The following is a 25,133-nucleotide window of genomic DNA, read 5'->3' on the forward strand; positions in this document are numbered from 1 at the left end:
AAATACAATTGTTAAGAATTAAATATTGAGACTAACATTCTATTTTCAATTTAAGGTTACTAATAAAAATTATGTCAGATTCCTCTCTGGCTGGCAGCAAGAGAATAAGCCTCATGTCCTTCTGTTTGACCAAACGCCCGTTGTGCCACTGTTATACAAGGTACTTTCTGTGCTGGGATAATGGTTTCTTTACCTTTTCTTTTCTTTTCCTTTTCTTTTCTTTTCTTTTCTTTTCTTTTCTTTTCTTTTCTTTTTTAGCAGAAAGTAATCTCTGAGTTGGAACTTATAGCCTATTTATCTTTTTTTAAGAAACAGTTTCTTCCATGAGAAATGTTTGAAGACCAGAAATTTTACATAACAATCATACATTGAGTACTGATTAATGCCAGTTACTGTGTTAGTGCTTTCTATGCACATATCATGTAATACTCAGAAGAACCCAGTGATGGAGATACTATCCCTGTTTCTTTCTTTTTTTTTTTTTTTTTTTGAGACAGAGTTTCGCTCTGTCGCCCAGGCTGGAGTGCAGTGGCGTGATCTCCTCGGCTCACTGCAGCCTCCACCTCCTAGGTTCAAGCGATTCTTCTGCCTCAGCCTCCCAAGTAGCTGGGACTACATGTGCACACCACCATGCCCAGCTAATTTTTGTATTTTTAGTAGAGACAGGGTTTCACCATGTTGGCCAGGCTGCTCTCGAACTCCTGACCTTGTGACCCACCCACCTCAGCCTCCCAAAGTGCTGGGATTATAGGTGTGAGCCACTGTGATGACTGCGATGGGCTTTTTTTTTTTTTTTTTTTTTTGGAGACCAAGTCTCACTCCGTCGCCCATGCTGGGGTGCAGTGGCATGATCTAGACTCACTGCAACCTCTGCCTACCGGGTTCAAGCAATTCTTTCACCTCTGCCTCCAGAGTAGCTGGGACTACAGGCACACACCACCATGCTTGGCCAATTTTTGTGTTTTAGTAGAGATGGGGTTTCACCATGTTGGCCAGGCTGGTCTTGAACTCCTGACCTCAAGTGATCTGCCCACCTCGGCCTCCCAAAGTGCTGGGATTAAAGGCATGAGCCACCACACCCAGCCACTATCCCTGTTTCCATAGACCAAGATACTGAGGCTTAGAGCGGTCATATAACCCACTCAAGTTCTCACTACAGCATGGTGAGCGCAATTCCCATTGACTTCAGACCTGCCCTCTGAATGATTCCCCCATTACACTCCCAGCCTACCTACACTCCCCACTACCTCTCATGTCACTGTGACATGAGATGGAGAGGAAGGTGTTATCAGTGGCATGGTCACTGCCATCTTACCTAATTACGGTACTGGTAATCCCCAAACCCGTGCCTCCTGACCAGTACAGATTTCAAGAAGATCATTATTTTGCTTTAACTATGAAAAAGAAGAGAGTTGTTTGTATTTACTTTGTTGGTACAGTTTTTGCACATGGAACACCATAGAATGGAAGTATACAAGGATATGGAAGACCTAGTGGAGCTGTGTAAGCTGGCATGCGTCTCTCCGCTCAGTGATGTGAAAAAGCCCTACTTGATTTGTCATTTACATCTTTGCTGTAGTTTTATTTTCTTCCTCTCTATTATGCCCTAACAGTTGACTGCCTTTGCATACAAAGATTATTTATCATTTGGATATGTATATGTGGGTTTGAGAGGGACGGAAGAGATGACGAGGCGGTACAACATCGATATCTACGCCCCTACCCTCTTGGTCTTTAAAGAACATATAAACAAGCCTGCCGATGTTATCCAGGTACGTGAGGGTCACCTTGGTTAAGATTTTCTTCACATTTTATCCCAAGATTTTATGTAAATAAACAGCAAAATTGAACAAAGTGGCTGAAGGAAAGGATCTTCCTTCAGATGCACAAAATTTTTTAATGAATTTTTTTATCTAACTTGGTACCATTTGCTTTAAAATTTTTTATTTAAAACGTTTAAAAATTTTAACACCTTTAAAGGGCTCCTGTTGGAAAACCAACAATCTTTTTCGATTGTTTAAAAGTTAAAAGTTAAATGTAAAACAGTAATAAAAAGGAACAAGAAGAAGCCACAAACTAACTGAGAGAATGTACAGATGAATATTTATCTGATCTTAAGGTGGGAAAGGGTTAAAAAGCATTGGGGAAAAATCTTGGAAAATCTTAATAACTTGACTCTAAGTTTTATGTTTTTATGTAAATACTTTAAAAGTTAAAAAACTGGGGAAATATTTATAACAAATATTAAAATATTGATATTTTTAATTTCTAAAGAGCTTTTAATCAAGAAAATCACAAAATTCTGAGAAGACTAATAATAAACATTTTTAAAAATTAAATCTCACAAGTAATCAGAGAACATTAACCTTTTTTCACCCATGCAACTGTCAAAGATTTTCTAAGTTAAAATAGTACTGTGAGGGTGTAGAGAAACAAGTACTATCTTGCTAGAGGAAGTAGGCTTTCAGAAAAGGAATTTGGTAATATTGTATTAATCGCCTAAATTCATGAGTAAACCTGAGTATTGTGTGCCAAACACTGTTCTGGGTGCGGGGGTACAGCATTGAATAAGATCAGCAGAATTCCCTGTCCTGTGTCCTACTGGGAAAGACAGACCAACAATATAATATAGTCTGTTATCATTTGTTATGTAGTGATCAGTGTTGAGGAGAAAGAGCAGGAAAGAGGAATGTGGAGTATTAGGGGAGAAAGGTTGCCGTTTTAAGGCAGAATGGCCTAGAAGGGCCTCATTGAGGGCTTAAACAAAGACCTAAGGGAAGTGACACCATCTTTCAGGAATCTAACGGATTAGGAACTCAAACAAAGACTTAACATCTAAAGATGTTAAGCAATTTTCATAATCATGAAAACTCGGGGGGAAGTGTAAGTATCCAACAATAGGATAACTAGGATTATTATTAGTACAGCCCATAAAAGGAATATTATAGAGCCATTTAAAGTGTCAATTTCAAGCATACTTCGTGATAGGGATAATTTTCATTGCATAATGTTAAAAAGCAACCAGGATGCAAAATTGTTCATGCAATGTAAACACTGATCTCAATTTTATAGCATGAATACCTGTGTATGCATAGGAAGAACTGGAAATATTGGTACCAGTGTTCTCAAAAGAAGTGAAAAAAAGAAAAAGAAAAAATTACTGGAAAGCATTAGTAGTAATCATCTCTCAATGGTAAAATTATATATCATTTTAATCTTTGTGTTTTCCAAAATCCCTATAATGAACATATTTTATTTACAAGGACATTTTGACTGTCCTAAGGAAGGCTAGAAAGAAGTTTTATAAAATTCTTTATCTCATTCATTCTATAAACATTTCATTGCCTGCCTGCTGTGTAGCAAACACAAAGCCAGCTCTGACATCCAGAGTTAGTCTTTGCCCTCAAGCATCTCAGTCAGGAGGAGAGGGACCTAACCGTCCACTCTAATGGCAGCTGAGTTGTCCTGTGAACACAGAAGAAGGGTACCTGAAACCATGGAAACCAGATGGGAAAGTGGACCGTAAAGAAAGAAGAGCAGGTTTAGGAAGATGAGAACTTTGGCTGTGGACATACTGAATTAGAGCTGCCTGTAGGAAACAGAAGGGGAGAAGTCCTTTTTACAGTTGGATATAGGAATCGAGATCTTAAGAAAGGCATACAGGCTAGGGATAGAAACTGGTGGATCATCAGTAAATGGTTAGTGGTTGAAGTCTTGAGTAGGGTAAGATCTTCCCGGCCTAATACTGTAGTCTCCCCTGATCCACCCCCCTTACCCCTTTTTCAATTTCTGAGGTTTCAGTTACCCACAGTCAACCAGGTCCAAAACATAGGTGACTACAGTGCAATAAGATGTTTTGAAGCGGGATGTGGTGGCTCACGCCTGTAATCCCAGCACTTTGGGAGGCTGAGGCGGGCGGATCACGAGGTCAGGAGATTGAGACCATCCTGGCTAACATGGTGAAACCCCATCTCTACTAAAAATACAAAAAATTAGCCGGGCGTGGTGGGGGGCACCTGTAGTCCCAGCTACTCGGAAGGCTGGGGCAGGAGAATGGCGTGAACCCGGGAGGCGGAGCTTGCAGTGAGCTGAGATCACGCCACTGCACCCCAGCCTGGGTGACAGAGCAAGACTCCATCTCAAAAAAAAGATGTTTTGAGTGAGGGGGATCATGTTCACATCACTTTATTACAGTATATTGTTAGAATTGTTCTATTTTAATATTATTATTGTTAATCTCTTGCTGTGCCTAATTGATAAACTTTATCATAGGTATGTGTACCGGAAAAAAAATAGTATGTATAGAGTTCAGTACTATGTGGTTTCAGGCACCCACTGGGGGTCTTGGAATGTATCCTCTGCAGTTAAGGGATGACTGCGGTATGTAAAGTAAGGCCAGAAGGAGGCCAAGGACGAAACTCAGAACAGCCACCGGCACATAAGACAAGGGGGTGCCTGATGGAGACGAGAAGGTGCTGCAAGTCAGGAAGAAAACAAATACCAGTGTCCAAATAGAAAAGAGAAGATAATCTCAATCCAGGGTAAATGGATGAGGATTTCCTAAATTGGTTTTTCAGAACTGTTTATAGTTCTGAGAATTATATTTATTTATCCCACTGGGGAAAATTGTAAATCAAATACATTTACAAAATTACTGGTAGAATGGCTGCTTTACCAGCTTGCTCTTTGTGGATATCAAGTGTATGCTTAACAAACTCAGTTTTCACAACAGCAGGTGGCTTAATGATCACTAGTAGCACCAGTGGTTTCCTGTTGCTCTAGGTAATTTGTTGTCATTGCTATATGGTATTTATGGCCATTATAATTTATTGAATCATTCTTCTGTTGGTGGACATTGGGGGCTTCGAGGAATAGTGTTGCAATGAATATCATTACCTAAGTACAGAGTTCTCTAGGACAGCAGTTTTTGCAATGTGGTTGATAGACTGCTAGGGATTCTCAAAGATCTTTCAAGAGGAAGTCTGTGAGATCATATCAAGACACGATTTGCCTTTTTCACTGTGTTGACATTTGCACTGATAGTCCCAAAGCAATAGTGGGTGAAGCTGCCAGCGCCAGTGCGTGAATCCAGGCAGGGCACCAGGCCACCTACCATCATTGTGTGCTTCACCCCCACTCACTCGCAGCAAAAACAAACCACTAGATTCACTTCATGTATTTTGTTTTCTTTTGTTTTTTGAGACAGAATCTCACTCTGTCGCCCAGACTGAAGTGCAATGGCACGATCTCGGCTCACTGCAACCTCCGCCTCCTGGGTTCAGGCAATTCTTCTGCCTCAGCCTCCCGAGTTGCTGGGATTACAGGCACCTGCCACCATGCCCGGCTAATTTTTGTATTTTTAGTAGAGATGGGGTTTCACCATGTTGGCCAGGCTGTTCTTAAATTCCTGACCTCAGGTGATCCGCCCACCTCAGTCTCCCAAAGTGGTGGGATTACAGGCGTGAGCCTCTGTGCCTGGCCTCACCTTATATCTTTGATGAAGCAGGAAGAAGTGTTAATTTTATTAAACCTTAACCCTTGAGTGCATGTCTTTTTGATAGATTTAATATTCTGTATGATGACACGGGAAGTGTGCATAAAGCCGTCCTGCTGCACAACAAAGTACAAATGTCCTAAGGACAAGTGCTTACCTTGCCACTTTTCTTAATGGAACATCATTTTTACTTGGAAGAATGACAGACAACTATGGTCATTTAGACTCAGGAATTTGGCAGACATTTTCTGTAAAACAGATGAAGTGATGTGGCACTTTAAAACAAACAACTGGTGGTATTTATTGCCAGTGATAAAATTCAGGCTTCCAAGAACATTAGAATTTTGAAAAATTTGTATTGGCCATCATGACAGCTTCTCAAAATTTTCTGATGAGATTGGTTCATCAAACTGATGCGGTTTTTTTTTTTGTTTTTGCTTTTGTTTTTGTTTTTTAGAAGATCTCACTCTGTCACTCAGGCTGGAGTGCAGTGGCACAACCTCGGCTCACTGCAGCTCCGACTTCCTGGGCTCAAATGATCCTTCTGCCTCAGTCTCCCGAGCAGCTGGGACTACAGGCATGCACCACTGGCTAATTTTAAAAAAAATTTTTTTTACTGAGGCAGGTGTATCATCTGAATTCAGGAGTTCAAGACCAGCCTGGCCAACATGGTAAAACCCCGTCTCTACTAAAAATACAAAAAAGCCAGGTGTGGTGGCACGCACCTGTAATCCCAGCTACCCAGGAGGCTGAGACAGGAGATTCACTTGAACCCAGGAGGCAAAGGTTGCAGTGAGCCAAGATCATTTCACTGTACTCCAGCCTGGGTGAGAATGAGACTCTGTCTCAAAAAAAAAAATTTTTTTTTTTTTTTTTTGAGAGAGAGGGTCTCACTTTGTTGACTAGGGTGGTCTTGAACTCCTGGCCTCAAGTGGTCCTCCTGCCTGGGTCTCCCAAAGTGCTGGGATACAGGCGTGAGCCACTACACCCAGCCCGTTCTTTTTTTAATAAGTATAATAAAATATGTTGGCCAAGCGCGGTGACTCACGCCTGTAATCCCAGTACTTTGGGAGGCCGAGGCAGGTGGATCATGAGGTCAGGAGTTCGAGACCAGCCTGGCCAATATGGTGAAACCCTGTCTCTACTAAAAAAATACAAAAATTAGCCGGCGTGGTGGCGTGCACCTGTAGTCCCAGCTATTCGGGAGGCTGAGGCAGCAGAATCACTTGAACCTGGGAGTCGGGGGTTGCAGTGAGCCAAGATCGCGCCACTGCACTCCAGCCTGGGGGACAGAGTGGGACTTTATCTCAAAAAAAAAAAAACAAAAATTTATTGTTTGGAAGATCAGTGGACCAATATTCACATAACCTGCATTCAGATGACCAGTGCAGGGTAGTATGAAGTAATACCTGAGTAAAAGATCCATTGTAAGTGCAAGGAACACAGATTTCTTCTTTTTTTTAATTTTAATTTTTTTTGTTTTTAATTTTTCTTTTTTAATTCTTGTGAGCAGGAAGTCATCTTCTCATTTGTATATGAGCCTTTTGGATGCCCCCATTATGATATGCCTACCCGTTATGTGCCTTCTTTTTTTTTTTTTTTTTTCTTTGGAGACAGAATCTTGCTCTGTCTCTAAGGCCGGAGTGCAGTGGTGAGATCTCGACTCACTGAACCTCTGCCTCCTGGGTTCAAGTGATTCTTGTGCCTCAGCCTTCGGAGTAGCTGGGACTACAGGCACAAGCCACCACACCTGGCTAATTTTTTTGTATTTTTAATAGAGACAGGGTTTCACCATGTTGGCCAGGCTGGTCTCGAGCGCCTGACCTCAGATGATCCGCCCACCTCGGCTTCCCAAAGTGCTGGGATTACAGGTGTGAGCCACCGCGCCCGGCCTGTCTATTACGTCTTTTACCCATTTTTTAATTAGATTATCTGCCTTTCTGTAATTGATTTTGTAGGGGTTGTTTATATGTTCATCTCTTTTTTTCCTGTTTTTTTCTAGTCTTTTGTTTATCTCTGTGGCAAATATCTTCACCCATTCTGTGGCTTGTCTTTTGTGTTTTGTTTTGTTTTGTTTTTTTGAGATGGAGTTTCACTCTTGTTGCCTGGGCTAGAGTGCAGTGGTGTGATCTCAGCTCACTGCAACCTCCACCTCCCGGGTTCAAGTGATTCTCCTGCCTTAGCCTCCTGAATAGCTGGGATACAGGCACACTCCACCACGCCCAGCTAATTTTTGTATTTTTGGTAGAGATGGGGTTTCACCATGTTGGCCAGGCTGGTCTCGAACTCCTGACCTCAGATGATCCACCCGTCTCAGCCTCCCAAAGTGCTGGGATTACAGACGTGAGTCACCGCACCTGGCCGTCTTTTTATTATTATTATTATTATTTTTTTTTTTTTTTTTTTTTCCGAGATGGAGTCTCGCTCTGTCACCCAGGCTGGAATGCAGTGGTGTGATTGCGGCTCACTGCAAGCTCCGCCTCCCAGGTTCACGCCATTCTCATGCCTCAGCCTCTCCGAGTAGCTGGGACTACAGGCGCCCGCCACCACGCCCAGCTAATTTTTTTGTATTTTTAGTAGAGACGGGGTTTCACCGTGGTCTCGATCTCCTGACCTCGTGATCCGCCCGCCTCGGCCTCCCAAAGTGCTGGGATTACAAGCATGAGCCACCGTGCCCGGCCTTTTTATTATTTTTATGATACCCACATTTTAAAATTATTTATTGACATATAATACACATGCAGAAAGATGCACGAGCCAGAGGTGTGAAGCTCAGTGAATTCTCACACAATGAACACATCCATGTGAGCTTCACTTGATCAAGAAACAAAATATTGTCATCAGCCCAGAAGGCCGCTCCCTCCCCCTACCTATTTACCTCCTTCCCAAAGGTCAGCACTATCCTGTTTTCTAACAGCATAGATTCATCTTTGCATTTTTGAATTTTATCCAAATGGAGTAATATAGTGTATATATCTTGTATCTGGTTTCTCTCAGCTTATGTTTTTGAGATTCATACATGTCATTATTTGGAGTTTAATATTCATTCTTGTTGTTGAAAATTGCATGGCCAGGCACAGTGGCTCACACCTATAATGCCAGCACTCTGGGTGGTTGAGACAGGCAGATCATTTGAGCCCAGGAGGTCAAGACCAGCCTGGGCAACATGGCAAAACCTTGTCTCTACAAAAAAATACAAAATTAGCTGGGTGTGGTGGTACACACCTGAAGTCCCAGCTACTTGGGGGGCTGAGGCAGGAGAATTGCTTCAGCCCGGGAGGTCAAGGCTGCAGTGAGCTGTGTTCGTGCCGCTGCAGTGAGCTGTGTTCGTGCCACTGCACTACAACCTGAGCAACAGAGCAAGACCCTGTCTCAAAAAAAAAAAAAAAAGAAAGAAAGAAAATTGCATGATAGGAATAGACTATGGTGTGTTTGTCTAGTCCATTCTGTCATTGACAGAGTTTTTCCAGTTTTTGGTTATTTGAATAATGATGCCGTGAATATATTCTTGTATTTGATGTCTTTTTGATGAACATAAGTTCTTTTAATTTATTCATTCATATCAATATTTTCCTTTGTGATTGGTTCTTCCTTGTTTCTATTTAAGACATACTTCCCCTACATCAAAAATCATGAAGGTATTCTTCTCATAGAGCTTCTAAAAAGCTGTATAGCTTTGCCTTTTATATGTAAGTATTTAAAATCATTTGGAAATAGTCTTGATATCTGATAGAACAAATCTCCTCGCTTTGTTTTTTAGATTTGGGGAAAGGTTTTTTTTCCTTCAAAAGCATTATAGCTATTGGTCTTTTGTACTTTTTGTGTATATTGGTCTTTTGTACTTTTTGTATACATTTTAAATTCTGTCAACTTCCATCAAAACAAACAAACCCAAAAAACCTACTGGTGTCGTATTAGGTTTATACTGATTCTTAAGTCGGTTTGGGGAGAATAGAGATAGTATAAAAGGCAAAGCTATACAGCTTTTAGAAGCTCTGAGAAGAATACCTTCATGATCTTGATATAGGGGAAGTATGTCTTAAAGTGATTCTGTCCTTAGAAAATTGGGCCTTCCAACCTTTGAACATGATATATCTGTTTCATTTGTTTAGGTCTTCCGTAATATGTCTTCATAAATTTTATAATTTTCTCTGGAAAGAACATTTTTTTCAACTTATTTCTAGGTGCCTCCTATTTTTATCCTATTAAAAAGCTTTTTTTTTTTTTTTTTTGATAGTTTATGCTGCAGAAAAAAATTTTGTTAAAAAGAATGTAGGCCAGACGCGGTGGCTCACGCCTGTAATCCTCATACTTTTGGAGGCCAAGGCGGGTGGATTGCCTGAGACCAGGAGTTCGAGATCAGCCTGGGCAACGTGGTGAAACCCTGTCTCTACTAAAATACAAAAAAAAAAGAAAAATTAGCCGGGTGTGGCAGTATGCTCCTGTAGTCCCAGCTACTCTGGAGGCTGAGACAGGAGAACTGCTTGAACTTGGGAGGCAGAGGTTGCAGTGAGCCAAGATTGTGCCACTGCACTCCAGCCTGGCTACAGAGCAAGACTCCATCTCAAAAAAAAAGAGGCCGAGTGCGGTGGCTCATGCCTGTAATCCCAGCACTTTGGGAGGCTGAGGCAGGTGGATCACCTGAGGTCAGGAGTTCGAGACCAGCCTGACCAACATGGTGAAACCCCATCTCTACTTAAAATACAAAAATTAGCTGGGCGTGGTGGTAGATGCCTGTAATCCCAGCTCTTTGGAAGGCTGAAGCGGAGAATTGCTTGAACCCAGGAGGCAGAGTTTGCAGTGAGCCGAGATCACGCCACTGCACTCCAGCCTGGGCAACAGAGTGAGACTCCGTCTCAAAAAAAAAAAAAAAAAGGTAAGGCCAGAAGGCCAGGTGTGGTGGCTCATGCCTGTAATCCTAGCACTTTGGGAGGCCAAGTCGGGTGGATCAGGAGTTTGAGGTCAGGAGTTCAAGACCAGCCTGACCAACATGGAGAAACCCCGTCTCTACTAAAAATACAAAATTAGCTGGGCGTGGTGGTGCATGCCTGTAATCCCAGCTACTTGGGAGGCTGAAGCAGGAGAATCACTTGAACCCGGGAGGCGGAGGTTGTGATGAGCCACGATCGTGCCATTGCACTTCAGCCTGGGCAACAAGAGCAAAACTCCATCTCAAAAAAAAAAAAAGAATGTAAAGGGAGCCGGGTGCAGTGGCCCACCCTAGCACTTTTGGAGGCTGAGGCGGGAGGACTACTTGACCTCAGGAGTTCAAGACCAGCCTGGGCAACATAGTGAGACTTTGTCCTTTTTTTTTTTTTTTTAATTTAGGATAAAAGAATGAAGACAGTATCTTTTTATTGTTTTTTCTGTTTGCTGGTATAAGTAATACAATTGTTGTTGGGTTTTGCCTTGTTTTGTTTTGTTTTGTTTTAAGACGGAGTCTTGCTCTATCACCCAGGCTGGAGTGCAATGGCCCGATCTCGGCTCACTGCAACCTCCAACCTCCCGGGTTCAAGTAATTCTCCTGCCTCTCAGCCTCCTGAGTAGCTGGGATTACAGGTATCCACCACAGTGCCCCGCTAATTTTTGTATTTTTTAGTCGAGGAGGGGTTTCACCATGTTGGCCAGGCTGGTCTCAAGTGATCTGCCCGCCTCGGCCTCCCACAGTGCTGGGATTACAGGCGTGAGCCACCGCGCCCAGCCTTGATTTTGAAATATAAACTTTTTATCATCCAGCAACCTTGCTAAACTCTTCTATTAACTTAAATAATTTATCTGTACCATCTTTTAGATTGGCTAACTATATAATCATATCATCTGAGATTAATGACAATTTTACTTCTTTTTTTTTCCAGCCCTCATTTTATTTCTTTTTCTGACATTACTCCTGACAGCTGACATGATGTGGAATAGAAGTGTAGTAATCTGGGGCTGTCCTTGTTCTTGATTTCAAAGAGAGGGAAGGCTTTCAGCATTTCCCCAATAAGTGTGTTTGCAGAAGGCTTTTTTTTTTTTGAGATGGAGTCTTGCTGTCGCCCAGGCTGGAGTGCAGTGGCGTGATCTCGGCTCACTGCAGACTCCGCCCCCTGGGGTCCAGGCCATTCTCCTGCCTCAGCCTCCTGAGTAGCTGGGACTACAGGCGCCCGCCACCTCGCCCGGCTAATTTTGTGTATTTTTAGTAGAGACGGGGTTTCACCGTGTTAGCCAGGATGGTCTCGATCTCCTGACCTCGTGATCCACCCGCCTCGGCCTCCCAAAGTGCTGGGATTACAGGCGTGAGCCACTGCGCCCGGCTGGTGCAGAAGGCTTTTAAAACGTGGAGACCCTTTATCAGGTTAAAGAAGGTCCTTCTACTCCTTGTTGACTAAAAGTTCTAACCACAATTGGTAGGATTTTTATCAAATACTTTTTCTACATCCATTAGATTATTCTGATTTTTCTTCTTTAATCTTCTATATTATGCTAACTCATATTAATTCATTCTCTAATGTTAAACCTAACTTGCATTCATGAAATAAATCCAACAAGATTATGATTTCTATTATGCTTTCAATATATTGCTGGATTCCATTTGCTAACATTTTGCTTAGGACTTTGACATTCATGTTCAGAAATGAGATTGACTTCTAACTTTCCTTATCGTGATACCTATGTGTTGCTTTTTCTTTTCTCAGAAAGATTTTATGTGAGATTGTCTTCCCTGAAAGTTTGATTGAAAGCATCTGTAATGCCATCTGGGTTTTTGGGTTTCGCTTTAAGGAAAGATTTTTGACTACTGATTATTTAGGTTTTCTGTTTTAACTTCTGCATCGTAGGTAGTGATTCCTTCTTGTCATCTTTGAGAATGATTATTTTATGCCTTCTCTTTTGTTTTCATGGTTGGTTTTACCAGAGGCTTGTCAATTGTATTAGCTTTTTCAAAGAACCAGTTTTGTCTTTGTTAATTCTTCTTCTTATATTAATATATTCATTTCTTGTTTCATTAATTTCTATTTTTATCTGTATTATTTCCTTTCTACTTTTATATTTTTGCGTCTTTTGACTTGTTGACAGAAATGTTTATTTCATTAACTTCTTTTCTATTATGGTAATTGTAAATTTCTCCTTCAAGTACTACTTTATATGTATCTCAGAGTTCTTATAAATAGTATTTTTCATCAGTCATTAAAGTTCAAAATATTTTCTAATATCTGATAGGCATTCTTGTTTTGCTTTTTTTTTTTAGTCAGTCTTGCTCTGTCACCCAGGCTGGAGTGTAGTGATGTCATCACGGCTCACTGCAGCCTTGGCCTCCTACGCTCAAGTGATCCTCACCCTTCAACCTCCCAAGTAGCTGGGACTATAGTCACATGCCACCATGCCCAGCTAACAACTTTTTTTTCCTTTTTTTTTCTTTTTTGAGACAGGGTTTCACTCCCATGGCCTAGGCTGGTGTGCTCTCCCGGGCTCAAGTAGTCCTCCTGCCTCAGCCTCCCGAGTAGCTGGTACTAAGGCCACGGCTGGCTAATTTTTGTACTTTTAGTAGAGATAGGGTTTCACTATGTTGCACAGGCTGGTCTTGAACTCCTGACCTCAAGTGATCCACCTGCCTTGGCTTCCCAAAGTGCTAGGATTACAGGCATGAGCCACCATGCCCAGCCTTTTTTTTTTTTTTTTTTTTTTCTTGAGACAGGATCTCAGTCTATCACACAGGCTAGAGTCCAGTGGTGTGATCCTAGCTCACTGCAGTCTCTTAAGTCTTGGGCTCAAGCAATCCTCCCACCTCCACCTCCCAGGTAGCTGGGATTGCAGGCATGCACCACCATGCCTGGCTAATTTTTTTTAATTTTTAGTAGAGACAAGATCTCATTATGTTGCCCAGGCTGGTCTCGATCTTCTAAGCTCAAGCAATCCTCCTGCTTCGGCCTCCCAAAGTTCTGGGATTATAGGAGTGAGCCACGGTGCCTGGCCTTTTGTTTGTTTGTTTTTAATTTTTTGTAGAGATGGGATCTCTCCATGTTGCACAGGCTGGTCTCTAACTCTTGGGTTCAAGGGATCCTCTTGCCTTGGCCTCCCAAAGCATTTGGGTTATAGGAATGAGCCTCCATACCTGGCCGTGTTTCTTAATTTCCAAACATAAAGGGAAATGTTTACATTTCTGGTTTGCATTTTATATGGAATTCTAGGTTAATTACCTTGTGGTCAGAATACTGGCTGTCAATGATTTCAATCCTTTGAAATGTGTGAAAGTTAGCAATAAAATGGTCATACAGTTTTGTAGCCTGCCGTTTATACTTTGCAACATTGTTGCTTTGGGATTTATTTTTAATTGCCCAGTTTGCTACAAATCCTGAATGGATATAATTTTGCCTAAAATTCAAAATGATTGACTTTTCGTTTTGGGTTTTTGTTTTGTTTTTTGGTTTGGTTTTGTTTTGTTTTGTTTTTGAGATGGAGTCTCACTCTGTCACCCAGGCCAGAGTGCAGTGGCGTGATCTCGGCTCACTGCAACCTCCGTCTCCCGGATTCAACCGATTCTCTTGCCTCAGCTTTCCAAGTAGCTGGGACTACAGACACACACCACCATGCCTGGCTAATTTCTGTATTTTTAGTAGAGACGGGGTTTCACTGTGTTGGCCAGGCTGGTCTCAAACTCTCTGACCTCGTGATCTATCCACCTCAGCCTCCCAAAGTTCTAGGATTTCAGACATGAGCCACTGCGTCTAGCCATGACTGACTTTTTAAATTTGTCAGCATAAAACAGTGAATAAAAATTCTCCAGCGGAAAGTGTACTTGATTTTCCCTTTGACCTGAAATAGCTGCATCATTGTTTTCAGCCCTGCATTGCTGAAATAGATCACCACATGTTTATTCGCTCAGACAGGTCTGTCTTGTTTGGTTATATTACTTTAGCCAGGGTCAGCTGCATTTTTATTAAGCTGGTAAGTAAAGAAAGCCCATCTGTTTGCATTGAGAACACTGCATAAAATCTAGCTGATTCTTGGTTTTTCTCTAGGCCCGAGGTATGAAGAAGCAAATCATTGACGACTTCATCACCCAAAACAAATATCTATTGGCAGCCAGGCTCACCAGCCAGAAGTTGTTCCATGAACTCTGCCCTGTGAAACGGTCGCATCGACAGAGGAAGTAAGGACTTAAGGCTTTGCCTCTGCTTGTTATTACAATAGAAGGATCATGATTCATTTTACTATAGGGTGACTAGACATCTGCCCTGTAACATTGAGAACTTATTCTTCATTTAACAAATACTGGGCCAGGCGTGGTGGCTCACGCCTGTAATCCCAGCGCTTTGGGAGGCTGAGGAGGGCAGATCACCTGAGGTCGGGAGTTCAAGACCAGCCTGACCAACATGGAGAAACCCCATCTCTACTAAAAATACAAAATTAGCCGGGTGTGGTGGCACATGCCTGTAATCCCAGCTACTCAGGAGGCTGGGGCAGGAGAATCACTTGAACCCGGGAGGCGGAGGTTGCAGTGAGCCGAGATCGCACCATTGCACTCCAGCCTGGGCAACAAGAGCGAAACTCTGTCTCAAAAAAGAAAAAAAAACAAAACACTGATGAGTGACTGTGATGGTAATCATACTATTATGATGTATTAGTCCAGGGCACTTTAGCACCAAATTGTCAGATGTGCCAGCCTGTCCTAGTGGTTAGAGAAGATTTCCCTAAGATGTAACATTTCAGCTGAGACCTGAAGGATGAGCACAGTTTAGCCAGGCGTCTGGGAGAGACTGGGTCACTTTACAGAAGCACAGAATATGGAAGAGTGACTATCCCTACTAAAGCATTCCACACAGGGTGAGTCTTTGGAGGTCTTGGGAAGGAGCAAGGATAACGATTAAACAGTAGGGAAGTATAGAGTATTGAGGAAATGGATTGGTGGGAATCGAGAAGGCTAAGTTACATGTATTCAATAAATATGAAGAGTTATTATACAAAGTATCTAAAAAGTCTAGAAATTCAGGGAATATATTCATTACACCTTCTCAGGTGAATGAATCAGTAGCTTTAAATTTAGGGCTGTTTCATCTGTAAAAGGTATCTGGATATGGAAGGAAAACATATCAATCATGTTACTTGAAAATATAAAACATAATTTCCCTATGTTTCTAGGCTTTTCAGATTCCTTTATAGTCTTAAGAGCAAAGAAAAAAATGACTTAAATATAAAAAAAAGAATATCCTGGACTGTAGGGATTGTTGTTTACACAGCCTTCAAAAAATATCCCAAACCCACACACTTCTCACTTTTTTTACCCCCTGCTACCCTGGAACAAGCCACCAACGTCTCCCAGCGAGACCCGCCCTGGCAGCCATCTAACTAGTCTCTCTGCTCCATTCCACTCTTGTACCCTCCAGGCAGGTGTCCACACGTCAGCCAATGATGTTTGAAAATGCACATCAGATCCAGTCACTTTCCATCCTGGGGTCTTTGCACTTGTAGTTCTCTCTATCTGGGATGCTCTGACCCCATTTCCTCTCATAACAATGTCACCTTTTCAGTTGGCACTTCCCTGACCAACCTGTCTGATGGAGCGTGACTTCCACCCACTCTGGCCTCTCTCCCCTTTTCATCTTTTTTTTTTTTTTAATATATAGCACTTGTTGATATCTGTCATGATATACCTGTTTTCTATCTTCCCCACTGGAATATAAGCTCCATGAGGGCAATAATATTGTCTATATTACTTGACATATACTAAGTGCTCAGTAAATATTTTTGGGAGAATGAATAGCTAAACTTTCCATTGGAACCTTGCAAAGGAAGCCCTTCAGAATGAGGCTCAGTGGCCTCTGGCCTGAGAAAGATTTGACCAGCCCTCCCTATACTGGAAGAACTAGGACAAATAGTTTCTAAAAGGCCCTGCCGGCCAGGAACGGTGGCTCACACCTATAATCCCAGCACTCTGGGGGGCCAAGGCAGGCGGATCACTTGAGGTCAGGAGTTCGAGACCAGCCTGGCCAACATGGTGAAAACCCGTCTCTACTAAAAATACAAAAACTAGTTGGGTGAGGTGGTGCACGCCTATAATCCCAGCTACTTGGGAGGCTGAGGCAGGAGAATGGTTTGAACTCAGGAGGCGGAGTTACAGTGAGCCGAGATCACACCACTACACTCTTCAGCGTGGGCAACAGAGCAAGACTCCATCTCAAAAAATAAAAGGCCCTGCTGCATCAGAGATTCAGTGACCAACCCCTTAAATTCCTGGCAGGCACAATGGCTCATGCCAGTAATCCCAACACTTTGGAAGCCTGAGGTAGGAGGATTGTCTGAGGCCAGGAGTTCAAGACCAGCCTGGGCAATATAAACAAAACTATATATAATTTCATATATATAAAATTTTAAAATTCATAAATGTGGTAAAGAAGTTTGGTTTGGGAAAAGCATCGCAGATTGGGAAGAGAAACAGTTTGTTAATGACTTGGAAATCCTCCCTTAGTAGAAATGTCAGCTTTCATTGGGCACAGTATATTCACTTCTGTAAGATGAGCTCCTCGTCTTCTTCACCTTCACTTGCCATTATAGGTGCTGGCCCTGCCATCAGGGATTGGTTATAAAGCTTTATGTTTTTGTTGTGCAGGTACTGTGTGGTTTTATTGACTGCTGAGACTACCAAGTTGAGCAAACCCTTTGAGGCTTTCCTGTCCTTTGCCCTGGCAAACACACAAGACACAGTGAGATTTGTGCATGTCTCCAGCAATCGGCAGCAGGAGTTTGCCGACACCTTACTACCAGACAGTGAGGCGTTTCAAGGGAAATCAGCGGTGAGCCACAGAGTCTCTCCTCATCCCAGGCTCTTCACAAGCATGTGGCACTTGATTCTGTTTCCTTCTTCCTTGAGAGTGTTGAATACAGATTCTAGGAAATCTGAAATTCTGAAGCCTATTTTCAAAGCCTACTCTTTTGTTTTTCCTTTTTCTTGATTTTTTTTTTTCTTTTGAGACAGGGTCTCACTCTGTCTCCCAGGCTGGGAGTGCAGTGACATGATCTCAGCTCATTACAGCCTCGACCTCCCAGGCTCAAGTGATCCTCCCACCTCAGCCTCCCACATAGCTGGGACCGCAGGCACACACAACCACGCCTGGCTAATTTTTTGTATTTTTTTGTAGAGATAGGGTTTCGACATGTTGCCCAGGTTGGCCTCAAAGTCCTGAGCTCAAGCAATCCCCCCGCCTCCCAAAGTGCTGGGATTACAGGCATGAGCCACTGCTCCCGGCCTAAAGCCTACATTCTGGATGTCAGCCTCAGGCCCCCACAGAAACCATGTTTTCTATCAGTAAATGTTAAAGGTCATAAGTCCTTTTCTCCAGTTTTTTACTAAGGCAAGTCTGGTCTTGCAGCATCCTAGATCCTAGAGTTTACAAATTCTTAGGCCACTGGTAATGTGCTATGGAAATTTCTGCCTCCCTCTGCCTCTTTAACTTTATCCTGGTTGATCTCTCCTGCCTTTCTCCTCCATTGTCATCACTCCCTACAGAAACAAGAAATTCTCCTCTGACTTTTCATCATTTTTGCAATTATGGAAAATCTCTAAAAAACAAAGGTTTCCATTAATATTAAGTCAAAGATTATAGAGCAAAGTCTATTGAGAAAAAAGAGCTTTAACTTTTAACAAAAGCTTAGGAAAGTCACCATAAAAGTTATTTCTTGGGCTGAGCGCGGTGGCTCACACCTATAATCCCAGCACTTTGGGAGGCCTAGGCGGGTGGATCACTTGAGGCTAGGAGTTTGAGACTAGCCTAATCAACATGGTGAAACCTCATCTCTACTAAAAATACAATAATTAGCTGGTGTGGTACACACCTGTCTTTAGTCCCAGCTACTTAGGAGGCTGAGGCATGAGAATCGCTTGAACCTGGGAGGCGGAGGTTGCAGTGAGCCAAGATCGCGCCATTGCACTCCAGCCTGGGAGACAAGAGCGAAACTCTGTCTCAAAAAACAAACGACTGGGCCAAGTGTGGTGGCTCACTGCTGTAATCCCAGCACTTTGGGAGACTGAGGCAGGCAGATCACGAGGTCAGGAGATCGAGACCATCCTGGCTAGCATGGTGAAACCCCATCTCTACTTAAAAAAAAAAAAAAAATACAAAAAATTAGCCAGGCGTGGTGGCAGGTGCCTGTTGTCCCAGCTGCTCGGGAAGGCTGAGCCAGGAGAATGGTGTGAACCCAGGAGGCGGAGCTTACAGTGAGCCGAGATCACACCACTGCACTCCAGCCTGGGCAACAGAGCAAGACTCCGTCAAAAAAAAAAAAAAAGCAAACAACTGTAACTTAACCATGCTTTTGAAACTTCTGATGTTTTTTCTCTACTTTTTTTCCAGGTGTCTATTTTAGAAAGGCGCAACACAGCAGGAAGGGTGGTGTATAAAACCCTGGAAGACCCTTGGACTGGGAGTGAGAGTGACAAATTTATCCTCTTGGGTTATCTCGACCAGCTGCGTAAAGATCCAGCTCTTCTGTCCTCTGAAGCAGTGCTTCCCGACCTGACCGATGAACTTGCCCCTGTGAGCATCGGGGCTGGGAAGGGTGGGACACCAGGAGGGCTTGTGAGTACACAGTGCTGGTGGCGGATTTCTGCTCAGAGCAGAGGTCCAGCAGCAGCACTGTGTTGCAGGGTAGAGGGACTCTCCCTTCCGGCTTTAGTCCTGACCATCATCCATTTTCTCTCTATGTAGGTTTTTCTCCTTCGATGGTTCTACTCTGCTTCTGACTACATCTCAGACTGCTGGGATAGCATTTTTCACAACAACTGGTAGGGATATTGCCAGGCTGGATTTCTTTTTCTCTGTTAATACTGATATCACTGTTTTTCTTTTGAAAAGAGTTCATCATTATTAAATTTCAAGGTACACTTGATGGGGCAAGTGGAAGAACGTTTACACATTTTCTATTCCTTCCCCTTTTTCTTTCTTGCGGTAACTTCCCTTTTTTTATTTTTTACTTTTTTTTTTTTTTTTTTTTTGAGATGAAGTCTCGTTCTTGTCCCCCCGGCTCAATCTGGGGCTCACTGCAACCTTCGCCTCCTGGATTCAAGCAATTCTTCTGCCTCAGCCTCCTGAGTAGCTGGGATTGCAGGCACCTGCCACTATGCCTGGCTAATTTTTGTATTTTTAGTAGAGATAGGGTTTCACCATGTTGGTCAGGCTGGTCTCAAACTCCTGACCTCAGGTGATCCGCCCACCTCAGCTTCCCAAAGTGCTGGGATTACAGGCGTGTGCCACTGTGCCTGGCCACTTCCCTTTTTTTTATATTGGCTGACTGACCCTTTCCCACTGGCTGGGAAAGGATCACCCATGGCTGCCATTCTGGGCAGCAGAGCCTGGGACTGTCTCTTCATCAGGGAACCTCTGGTGCCCAGCACAGGGCCTGACACACATGGAGTCCAGTATATAGATGTAAAAGGAATGAGTGAATTAACCTCAAGAGGGATACCCACTCCCACCTACTGATGAGACCATGAGCCCCTGAAGGACAGAACCACATCTCATTCATGTTTGTGATTCCTGGCACCCAACACAGTACCTGACAAATGACAGCCTTTGATGGGTGTTGGTAGGTGCATAAAATTTCAGAACACCAGTCCTAGATGAAATCTTGAAAGATCAATTTTATCTCCCTACTCCACCCCTCTGGGCTACATCTGAATTTTTCTGGCCAGAAAAAAATCAGTAAAGTTGAGGAAATAATTCCACAATATCAGAAAATTCTTCCACGTTTACACCTTAAATCCTTTATTATCCCTTTTATTGTTTCCTCATGCAGAACTTATTGAGCATAGCCTATTATACTGAGATACAAAATCAAACTTTTAGAATAAGCTGTCTGTGAATTAGAACACTGAGCAATCTCTACCTTCCCCTCTACCACCTCCACCCGCCAAGAAAAGCTCTGTTTGCCTGAAATTAGTAAGCGTTTATTGGTGTGAAGAGTTTTTGGTTTGGGATTTTTATTTTTATTTTTTTAGCTGGAGAGAAGAAACTTTAACTTGAGCTAATACTTTGTTAATTTGGTTTTAGGCGGGAAATGATGCCCCTGCTCTCCCTGATCTTCTCTGCCCTCTTCATCCTCTTCGGCACTGTCATCGTTCAGGCTTTCAGGTAAATGTCCTGTGGCTTCTCGGTGCACCACCATGGTTGGTGTTTACACTTTTTTTGTAAAACTCCTTTTTTCTTACTTTAGCGACTCGAATGATGAGCGAGAGTCAAGCCCTCCAGATAAAGAGGAAGCCCAAGAGAAGACTGGGAAGACTGAGCCAAGCTTCACCAGAGAAAACAGCAGGTTTCTCTAACAAAACACCAGACTCACCTCCCCAGCACCTGCCCCCCAGATCCTGTCATCTGATAACACAGCATTGGAACATAGAGTGTAGAGAAGAACTCTCATGCACCTCCTCCCATGTAAACTGTGGATACAGGGAAAAGTCACTGTGACTTGTGTTTACTAAGACCCTCTAGGTGTTTAGATGCCTTAGATTTCATAATGAAGGCAGAAGGAAAGCAGCCTATCAGGCAAGTGGTAGGTGAGCCAGAAGCAGGACGTGGTTTATCCCTGTAAGTGTCAATGAACATGACCAGTCTTGTGCACACACACACCCAGCAGCAAGAGGCCAGGGTCTCTGAGACAAAGAACACAGACTGAACGATTGTTGTCTTCTTCATTCTGTCCTAGAGCAACTTCTGCACCTGAAAAGCAGCATCCAGCTGGGCACAGTGGCTCATGCCTGTAATCCCAACACTTTTAGGAGGCCGAGGTGGGAGGATTGCTTGAGCCCAGGGTTTGAAACTAGCTTAGGCAACATGGCAAGACCCTGTCTCTACAAAAAATTTATAAAATTAGCTGGATGTGGTGGCAGGCACCTGTAGTCCCAGCTACTTGGGAGGCTGAGGTAGGAGGATCACTTGAGCCCAGGAGGTCGAGGCTGCAGTGAGCCACGATCATGTCACTGCACTCAAGCCTGGACAACAGAGCAAGACCCTGTCTCAGAAAAAGAAAAGCAGCACAGAAAGGCTGTTGTAGGTCAGGGATTACCAAGTCAGGCCATCCCCATCCTACCAATGTGTTAGACTCAAGAATAGTGAATAATATACCTAGTCTGGTTAGAATGTAGCATTTTCTTTCAGCTGTTTCTTTTCAAAGTAATGGCTTTTCCCTATCCTGACAGCATCTTAACTCCTCAATATTTCTCCACAGCAAGATTCCTAAAAAAGGCTTTGTGGAGGTAACTGAACTCACAGATGTAACATACACCAGTAACTTGGTACGTCTGAGGCCAGGCCACATGAATGTGGTCCTCATCCTGTCGAATTCTACCAAGACCAGCCTACTACAGAAATTTGCTTTGGAGGTCTACACATTTACTGGGTAAGCGTGTGTGTGTATGCGTGTATGTATGTGTGTGTGAGAGAGAGGCAGGCACACTGAAATTGCACGCTTTCCTCTTTGGTCTTGCGGAGCTTTATCTATGCAGCAAGATGCTAGCTGTGACCTTTCCAATCCAGACATCTGAGCCATTGTGACAGGGACCTCTTTTCCCACTTCACTCCTTGTTCTGTTGGTTCTGAACAGAAAAGCTTGAACTCAATGTTATTCCCTGAGCCCTTTCAGTTACTGTTCTCTAGCCCTTGTGTATTTTCCAGAAGAGCAATGTACGTTCCACCGAGCAAGGGATGGGGGAATGGGTGATTGAAGTGTCGCAGCTGCTGGAGAGGCACTGGCTCCCACAGAAAGCCTTCTTTTTCTCTGTGTTCAGGCCCCATCCAACACAAAGCGTTTTCCTATTATTTTAAGTCTCACTGGGGTATTTATTTTTTCAGCAATTAAATGTGTCAGGAAATGCCCTGAGTCCTCATTCTCTTCTTCCTACAGGAGCAGCTGCCTACACTTCTCCTTCCTGAGTCTAGATAAACACAGAGAATGGCTAGAATACTTATTAGAATTTGCTCAAGATGCAGCTCCGATCCCAAACCAATATGATAAGCATTTCATGGAGCGTGACTACACTGGTTATGTACTGGCTCTGAATGGCCACAAGAAATACTTCTGCCTCTTCAAGCCCCAAAAAACAGTCGAAGAGGAGGAAGCCATAGGGTCGTGCAGTGATGTTGACTCTTCCCTCTACCTGGGTGAATCTCGAGGGAAACCTTCCTGTGGCCTTGGATCCAGGCCCATCAAAGGAAAGTTGAGCAAGCTTTCTTTATGGATGGAACGCCTGCTGGAGGGCTCCTTACAGAGGTTTTATATCCCATCATGGCCTGAACTAGACTGAGAGGATTTTCAAAAGAGATTTGAACTCTGAAATTCAGACTTTTTAACATGCCCCTGTGAACAGGTATTTTCAGGACTCAAACTACCACAATGAACAGAGTATAGATTTTAGATTGCTCTTCTAGAACCATGGCTAGAAGAATCTTTCCTTTGTCCTGTTCTAACCTAGGAATGAAAAACACCACCAGTTTGAATCCCCTAGATCAAAATCTTTTCCTCTGGGTTTTATTTTTCCCCACTGAATGCCACACCATTGAAAATAGACTGCTGCTCCCCTCTTCCTTTCTTGTCCCTGTCCCATGCTCACCGCACCCTCCTGTCCTGTGTCTTGGAGAAGCACAGGGCTCCACCCTGCAAGCGGCATCTGGCGGACCCTCATGAGCCTGTCGTGCAGGCCGGGTCATTGGCCCCTTCCCCAATCCCGGCCCTGCTGTGCTGCTGCCATGGCGCATGCTCCTAACCCTGAACAACCCACAGCAGCTTCTAGCCCTACATCTGGAAAAAGGCCCCTTTCCAAGCAATCTCACATTTACTGGTTGTTCTGGGAGTAAGTGGCTAAACGTATATTTTGGGGGTATCCCCCAACAACAGTTTGTTGGCCACAGTTTGAAAAGGAAAGGAATAAACGGGAGTTCTGCATGTGAGTTCTCAAGAAAAGGAAAGGGAGGCTGAGCAGTGGCTGAAGCGATGCAGCCTTGAGACACGCTGTGAGCATCCTATCCGCCGCTCCAGCGCTGCTGGTAGCCAGGGGAGGGGTCTACACAGCGAGAAGTACTGTGATGACTTTGAGCCGTTGACATGTATGTTTTCAGATGCCTTTCTGCCTCTATCGATTTTAGGGTATAGATATTAGGAGCCATAACTTGTAATCTTGTTCTCTGAACGTAGAGATAAGCTGCTATAAAGCCAGTAGATGTTAAACTGAAGAGAAATGATTCCCACCTGCTATGAGTCAGGCTCAAGGAACCTCTTCAATAGTGTCTCTTTAGTAAAATACCAAACATGTCTTTGTATCAAGGAACTTAAAATTTCTCAACAATTGTATTTTGAACACTGTTAGCCTAAAAGTGCTGTCTCTTCAAGTCATCTTTTTCAGGAAGTGAGCCAAGTCTTGTTCTAGACTCCCATTTTGCAAAAGGCTTACTTTCCACTTCTGGCCTATATTTTGATGTCTCATCTTCATTGTTTTCACTCTTAACTTAGAGCTGCTTCACCAGTATTGGGGTCAGACTGGCCGTCAGCACCTGAGCATGCTGAGCTCCAGGTATAGTGGACCCCAGGCTGGCTCATACCAGCCAGTTAGAGAGCATACCTTTTATTTTTCAGGGCAGAATGACCAATGGTTCTGAGTTTGAGTTTGGACAGCTTCAAAGAGTGGTCCGTTCAAATGTCAAAGCAAGGTGCCTTTGGTGGCTTTCTGAAGGGTGAAAATCAGTGATGGGACATTTACTAAGTTAGTTTTTTGTTTGTTTTTGTTGTTGTTGTTGTTGTTGTTGTTTTATTTTGAGACAGAGTTTCACTCTTGTTGCTCAGGCTGGAGTGAAATGGTGCGATCTTGGTTCACCACAACCTCCACATCCCAGGTTCAAGCGATTCTCCTGCCTCAGCCTCCTGAGTAGCTGGGATTACAGGTATGTGCCACCATGTAATTAGCCCGGCTAATTTTGTATTTTTAGTAGAGACGGGGTTTCTCCATGTTGATCAGGCTGGTCACAAACTCCTGACCTCAGGTGATCCGCCTGCCTCAGCCTCCCAAAGTGCTGGGATTACAGGCATGAGCCACCACGCCCAGCTAAGTTACTATTTCTTTAATCATAATGCTTTAAACTAAGCCACTTGGATCCTGAATAATTTAAATCTTGAGCTACATTGGTAGCTAATAAATTATTTAAGGCCAGGAATTCCTATAGTTTTCATGGAATCGTAGCTTTATTAAAAAATAAAGAAATCACTGCCAGGCTTCATTCTTCCATATGATCCTCTAAAAATGGACACTTCCTCTGAATGCTGTATCTCATGGCACCTGGTCCAACTAGAAATGGTCAAGGAATTCATTTGGCTCCTTGATACATCAGTCCTCAAAATTACTTTCTGGCTCTTTTATGGCCAGATTGCTTATATGAGTAGTCTTTTGGTTTGGTAGTAGGTTTTTATTTTTAATTTCTGTACTAATGAAATTCCTGACTTTAATTTCTGAAAACCAAAAACTCTCCAAGTATATTTATTTATATATATATTTTTAATGGAGACGAGGTCTTGCTATGTTGCCCAGGCTGGTCCCAAACTCCTGGCCTCAAGCAGTCCTTCCACCTTGGCCTCCCAAAGTGCTGGGATTATCAATATGAGCCACCATGCCAGATTTGTTCATTTT

General features: G+C 43.2%; 1 protein-coding gene across 3 annotated transcripts in view; it reads left to right on the top strand.

Moving 5' to 3' along the window:
* The window catches only part of DNAJC16 (DnaJ heat shock protein family (Hsp40) member C16), a 42,937-nt gene extending 19,895 nt beyond the window's left edge, over positions 1–23,042 (top strand). For all 3 annotated transcript variants that reach the window (XM_032759014.2, XM_032759017.2, XM_032759016.2), the window contains 10 exons: positions 56–160; positions 1,614–1,772; positions 14,491–14,621; positions 17,079–17,262; positions 18,820–19,002; positions 19,174–19,250; positions 20,515–20,595; positions 20,678–20,776; positions 21,689–21,859; positions 22,364–23,042. In XM_032759014.2, coding sequence (XP_032614905.1) covers positions 56–160; positions 1,614–1,772; positions 14,491–14,621; positions 17,079–17,262; positions 18,820–19,002; positions 19,174–19,250; positions 20,515–20,595; positions 20,678–20,776; positions 21,689–21,859; positions 22,364–22,763 — 1,590 coding nt within the window. In that variant the 3' untranslated portion in view covers positions 22,764–23,042. The remainder of the gene's footprint in view (positions 1–55; positions 161–1,613; positions 1,773–14,490; positions 14,622–17,078; positions 17,263–18,819; positions 19,003–19,173; positions 19,251–20,514; positions 20,596–20,677; positions 20,777–21,688; positions 21,860–22,363) is intronic.
* Positions 23,043–25,133: the final 2,091 nt, after the last annotated feature.

Source organism: Hylobates moloch, unplaced genomic scaffold (genome assembly GCF_009828535.3).
Source record: "Hylobates moloch isolate HMO894 unplaced genomic scaffold, HMol_V3 SCAFFOLD_9, whole genome shotgun sequence".
NCBI classification, from domain to species: Eukaryota; Metazoa; Chordata; class Mammalia; order Primates; family Hylobatidae; genus Hylobates; species Hylobates moloch.